At 39.1% G+C, this 6,019-nt stretch overlaps 2 protein-coding genes across 4 annotated transcripts; one reads left to right on the forward strand and one right to left on the reverse strand.

Annotated features, from left to right (window-relative positions):
• The first annotated feature begins 1,912 nt into the window (after positions 1-1,912).
• On the forward strand, positions 1,913-3,708 carry LOC17893482 (F-box/LRR-repeat protein 12). 3 transcript variants are annotated; one of them, XM_023785434.1, is made up of 2 exons: positions 1,913-2,283; positions 2,436-3,708. In XM_023785434.1, the coding sequence occupies exon 2, from the start codon at positions 2,451-2,453 to the stop codon at positions 3,636-3,638; it is 1,188 nt and encodes a 395-aa protein (XP_023641202.1). In that variant the 5' UTR covers positions 1,913-2,283; positions 2,436-2,450; the 3' UTR covers positions 3,639-3,708. The 3 variants fall into 3 exon arrangements, with proteins under 3 accessions (XP_023641202.1, XP_006298975.2, XP_023641203.1); XM_006298913.2 differs by having other exon boundaries at positions 1,913-2,277; XM_023785435.1 differs by having other exon boundaries at positions 1,922-2,028.
• Positions 3,709-3,788: 80 nt separating this feature from the next.
• LOC17891479 (peroxisomal membrane protein 13) lies at positions 3,789-5,970 on the reverse strand. Its single transcript, XM_006298152.2, has 5 exons — positions 5,857-5,970; positions 4,977-5,210; positions 4,554-4,897; positions 4,362-4,454; positions 3,789-4,264 (listed from the first exon to the last, which is right to left on the reverse strand). Exons 1-5 carry the CDS (start codon positions 5,873-5,875, stop codon positions 4,046-4,048), a joined length of 909 nt encoding a protein of 302 aa, XP_006298214.1. The 5' UTR covers positions 5,876-5,970; the 3' UTR covers positions 3,789-4,045.
• Between the last annotated feature and the right edge of the window lie 49 nt (positions 5,971-6,019).

Consider the following 6,019-nt stretch of genomic DNA (forward strand, 5'->3'; position numbering starts at 1 on the left):
TGTATGTAATCGAATTCAAATTAACTAAGAGTAATATATATATATATATTTAGCTGGGCTAAAATGTCGGGAAAAGAAGAAAAGAAAAAGTTAGAACAAGAAATGCAGAGTGCTTTGTCTTATTCATATTTTTCGTAAGTTTTATATTACGAAAACATATTTTTTCAAAAAAAAGAATCTTGAAATTAATAGTTCACTGATTTGAAACGCCCTCTAGCTTTTCGTCACTAAGATTTGTATATGTTATTTTCTTTTCTTTAGGGCTTTATTTGAACTATGATCTAGCTTTCAATAAACAGCAAAGTTATCGGTGGTGATGCGAGAGAGTCAAAAGAAGGCTAAGACGAAAGGCAATGAGAAGAAGGAAGCTCGCACCAAAAAGAAAGAAAAAAAAAATGTCACAACAGGCTTCGTTGCCGAGACAAGGACTAGAAATACAGCGGACTTGGTTGGCCATATTGAGATTGTTACAACACACACACCATGTGGTCATTTGTTTACGTACCTCGATAATATTTGGAAGTTTTAGATTAGTAAAATGTTTAAAAATTACCTAGCAACTAAATATTACAAGTTATAAAATTTGATTTAATTGGCCAACCCCAAATCTTGCAAAACTAGCTAGCTGTACTTTTCTTGTCAGAGTACACAATCAGGAAGTTGTGTTTTCACGAAGTCATATATTATCACTGCAACAAAAGAATCTCATAACAATAGTAAAAGTGTACGAGGATCAGGTTTCAAATGTGAACTCATACTCCGAGCTGAAGACTTGTTGCTACACTGGCGGGAGAATTTATATGCAAAAGTCCAACTTGTTCACAACATCCAAGGGGGACACTAATTAGATATACAAAAATATATGCTTCTTCTTTTTTCTCGTGAGTGGGGGGAAACAAAGGTGACCCTTGGCTTTGAGGCAAAATTCACTCTCTCCAACTCCACACCACCCCCCTTCGAACGGCAGTAGTGTAGTGTCCTTTAGATGTGTTTTGGTGATGATGCAAGTAAAAAGTTCTAACTGAGTGTTAATATATTGGATGAAGCACATCACTTTTGAAATGAAACATATATGTCAACATGAACACTAGAAACAATAAGATCTCCAGCAGAACTACAAATACATATATATATATAGCCTGATTGTTTTTTTTTGTTGTTTTAATAAAAGTACATAGTGAATCCAAATAATCTGACGTTGTCTCAAAGTGCAGTGAAAATTATGACGCAGATGTTTGAATCGAGACAAAAGCAACTCATCTCACTCATTTCATATAGCATATGTCAAATCAAATCAACGGGAACAAATATGATCCTAATAGTAATTTTAGCTGGCAATTCACAGCCGAGTATATCTATCTAATCCATGGATATTTTTTCAAGGTTCAAAATAGTTCTACCGTTGTATATATAATACTGAAACTACCATCAAAATCATCATCAATCATCTGCCAGAGTTCACCAACATCACAAAACATAATATTGTTTGGATTCAAAAATTGACTAATCAAATATGATTTGGTTGGTGCTGTATTACAGGCAAAGGCTGACATGTCAACAATATGTAATGGGTCTAACCCAAGTTGGATTGAGGACTGTAGTGGTGCTTAACTGCTAATTAGTAGTAATGAGTAAAGGATTCTGATTAAAATAATGGTTTTTTTTTTTTTTTTTAAACAAGGATGGAAAACTCCTTTAAAGTACCAGCTGATTCAACTCAAGGCTGCCTGAGAAAGGGGATGAATCGTCACTATGGCTACAAAATCTTTGTGTCAGTGCCTTACTCCTGTCACTTGTGATGTAAATCAACGGCCACGATACGTTTTAGGGTAATTAATACGCAGCAGAAGTTCTAAAGTCACGGTTCGGTGACACAACACGAGCATAATATACGGACTAAATAAAGAAGAAGACATTTGTTTTTCTCTTTTTTCTTTTTTTTTTTAGGCTGCAGCTCTCTCTGTTTTGCATTTCAATTATGGATTGATCGATTATTGGATTTTCGTCTGTAAACTGTGGAGTTAATATGTTGGTGTTTCTCCTTGGTTTTCATTTCCATAATCCGTTCCTGAAATTTTGAGTCTCAAAGTTTCGCTTTTTTTTAGTCGGCATGTTGGGATTCTAGATGGAGATTGGTTTGGTTGGAATCTAAGCTTGTTATGTATTCGTTTTTGGTTGATCTTGTCTGGTGATGCGGAATTCTTGATTTCTTATTATCGAGTAGGCGCCATTTTGGAACTTTGTTTCGGATAGAGCTACCATCTGGTTTGAATTAAGGTTAAGGTTCTCTGGATTGCTTCACTTAGATCATCGTTTGAGTTAGGCAACCTTCGTTTAGGGTTCTGTATCAAAGTAGATATGTGGAGGAGATTTACTTAAAGACTTGGTGGAGATTTTAGTTTTAAAGATAAAGATTTTGTTGTTTGTTTTTACAGGAGTTGAACTGATAGATGGAGGTTGTGTCCGAGTCTGATGATGCTGAGACCTCCATTATCCACCTTCCGGATGATTGTCTTTCCTTTATCTTCCAACGACTTGATAATGTTGCTGACCATGATTCATTCGGTTTGACTTGTCGTCGATGGCTCAACATCCAAAACATAAACCGTCGATGTGTACAATTCGAGTGTTCTTTCACTATCCTGAACCCCGCAAGTCTGTCTCAGCCAAATCCTGATGTAAATTCCTATCATCTCCATAGGCTCCTCACTCGGTTTCAGTGGTTGGAGCATCTTTCGCTCGCTGGATGCATGGTACTGAATGATTCAAGCCTCACCTCTCTCAGGATTCCCGGTGCAAGACTGCGTGGTCTTTACTTAGATTGTTGCTTTGGGATTTCTGATGATGGGATCTTTACTATTGCTAGCTTCTGTCCCAATCTAAGAGTGCTTAGTCTGCACCGCTGCAATATCAGTGACATTGGGTTAGAAACTTTAGCCAGGGCTTCCTTGCCTCTTTTGTGCGTGAATCTCTCGTATTGCCCTCTGGTGTCTGATTTTGGCATAAAAGCATTGTCACAAGCATGCTTGCAGCTTGAGTCAGTGAAGATCTCAAGCTGCAAGAGCATAACCGGTGTTGGCTTCAACAACTGTTCTCCAACTCTAATCTATGTGGATGCTGAGTCTTGTCAGCTTGAGCCTAAGGGTATAACGGGGATCATTAGCGGAGGTGGGATTGAGTTTTTAAACCTTTCAGGTGTAAGTTGCTACATCAAAGAGGGTTTGGTACCTATTGGATCTGGGATTGCATCAAAACTTAGAATCTTGAACCTAAGAATGTGCAGAACGGTTGGTGATGAATCCATCGAAGCTATAGCAAAAGGATGTCCAGTGCTCCAAGAGTGGAACTTGGCTCTGTGTCATGAAATTAAGGTTTTGGGATGGGAAGCTGTAGGAAAGTGGTGCCGTAACTTGAAGAAACTCCATGTGAACTATTGTAGGAACTTATGTGACCAAGGGTTGCTTGCTCTACGAGGTGGTTGCACGAACCTTCGGATTCTCTACATGAGCGGGAATGCGAGGCTGACCCCGACAGCTGTTGAGATGTTCAGGTTACATAGAGCCGATATAACACTAAGGACAGAAGATATGATGGCCATAGGACCATACTGGAGAACATATCCGCAAGAATGGACATGAATCACAAACAAGTTATTTTAGTCCAATGTTCTTTCACATCATTTTTCTTAATAAAGCAAGGATTCAAATCTTTTAACATTTTCATATAATGGTGGTAACTAATCAAGCAGTAGTAAGTAGTAACCAACTAATGTACTGTAGTTACTAGTCTTTAAACACTTAAAATTCACATTCCATTTTATTGAATTTGACATCTATCTGCGGTTTGTTTATCACACGATCAGAAAACTGAGTAGAGAGATAGAGAGAGGAGAAGAAGAGACTCGATTTGTAAACAAACATTTGGCTTTGGTACATCCCAATCTGTGTTGCAGGTTGCTGCATGACTTGTCTTCTATCAGTAACCAACTGGTGTCCATGGTGTATTTAAAGCAATGATGAAGGACTTGGGTGATGAAACACGTAATTTAGTTGCCCCATACATTGTCCCAACCACCACCACCACCTGGTACAGCAGTTTTAGGCCCCTCGATGTAGTTCTGGTTTCCATGTGGCTGGTGGGGTAAAGGGAGTCCGTTAGGCCCCTGTGGTGGCTGCTGCATCTTTCTAGGCTTTGTTCTCACCCCAAGCATACGCAATACAAATCTTGCTAATTCTCCATATAACATACCACCACGATCAAATAGCTGTGGAAAAATATTTGAATGGTTAACATGAGAATAATAATCAAATCATTCAAGGATCTAGTAAAAGACAACTTGGTAGAAGAAAAAAGGAAGGAACCTGAAGAAGCGCAGACATGAACATGTGAAAGGCCTGAGTGTTTTGATCTATAAGCATTGCTACACGGCCAAAGAAATTCACAGCACCTTGCATCTGTCATACATCAAAACATGAAAAATTTATGTTCTACAGAACATAACTAACTTATCAACTACTTTGATTTCTTATACGAAATAAGTATGAATGAAATACCACACGGAGAAATGATATCCAAAAGCCTGGTGGAGATGGAGGTTGATTAAAAGGGTCATTCGGATCTTGACCACCATAGGGACCCATTCCCATCCCCATTCCCATTCCCATTCCCATTCCTGATCCCATACCCATACCATAACCACCCATCGTGCCACCATAACTGCTGTTGTACATCCCACCACCACCATACATGCCTGAGCTTCCATATAGACCACCAGCACCACCGTAACCTCCTCTATACATACTACTACCACCATACATTCCACCACCATACCCACCTAATGCTGAACCATATGTACCTGACCCATACCCAGAGTTCACACCTAGATTGGAACCATAACCTGCATTTCATACAATAAAAGAACTAAGCTTAATGTAATCTCAAAACCAAAAAAGATCTAAGATAACTTCTAAACATACCTCCCATTGTGGTCCCATAACTCTGCTGCTCCCAAGGTCTAGTCGGTACAGGCCTACTCAGTGCATTCATATTAGCAGCTGTATTAGTTCTGTTCACGGATGAAACTACTTCACCGGGATTGGCTGTGCCAGAAGCCTCAACTGAACCAGCCGTGCTAGTATTCGAAGGAGGCCTGAAAGGATTAGGACCAGATGTATTTCCTTCTTGTTCCCAAGGTTTAGGAGGACTGCCACCTGCAGCAAAAATATTGAAGTTATTACATGTTGAGTAATAATGATAGGTAATATTCTGAAAAGACTGAACTGCAATAATAAGCACAGGCAAAAACACTAAAGAGACTTGATGAAACATCGAGTAGATCTACTAGGGTGCTGAATAAGAAAAGACATCAAATTGCAATAAAAATGAAAACATCTAATCTAATCAAGAAAAGCTAAGGCCAGCCAAAGCTAAGAGCAATCGAAAGAGTTAGAACTTATCATCCATCATCAATCAGACTACCCAAGGTAACAATATCAGAATTCAAAGAGCTTTTCACAATTTGAAAGCTACACTTTAAAGCTACAAAAATCCACAGCGTTTGCCACGAAACAATGATTGAAGGTATAAATTACGACATCGAAACTGAAGTTGCTCAGCTGAAAAGTTAGCGAAACAGGTTACAGGGAAATCCTGAAAGGTTTAGATAGACGAATCCAAAACTGATCTCACGGACTGAATACAGGCCTAATCGATCCAAATCTAGGTCGAAGTTCATCAATTTCAAGCAAACATCCCAACGGGTCTCACGAACCGACCATAATTGCACAAGGATAATTCAATAAATCGAGAGCCTAAAATCTCAACAAAACAAAAAAAAAAAATCTCAATTGAACTAACCTGCTGGCTGAGACGCCATATCCAGGGGACGATTAGAGAGAGAGAGAGATCTTGGTAATCTCCGACGCCAACCTCAAGCGCGGAGGTAGAGAGAGAGAGAGAGAGAGAGAGAGAGAGAGAGAGAGAGAGAGGAGAAGAGAGAGAGGAGGACGACGAAGAAGAG

This window comes from Capsella rubella, unplaced genomic scaffold (assembly GCF_000375325.1).
Source record: "Capsella rubella cultivar Monte Gargano unplaced genomic scaffold, Caprub1_0 scaffold_3, whole genome shotgun sequence".
Taxonomy (NCBI): domain Eukaryota; kingdom Viridiplantae; phylum Streptophyta; class Magnoliopsida; order Brassicales; family Brassicaceae; genus Capsella; species Capsella rubella.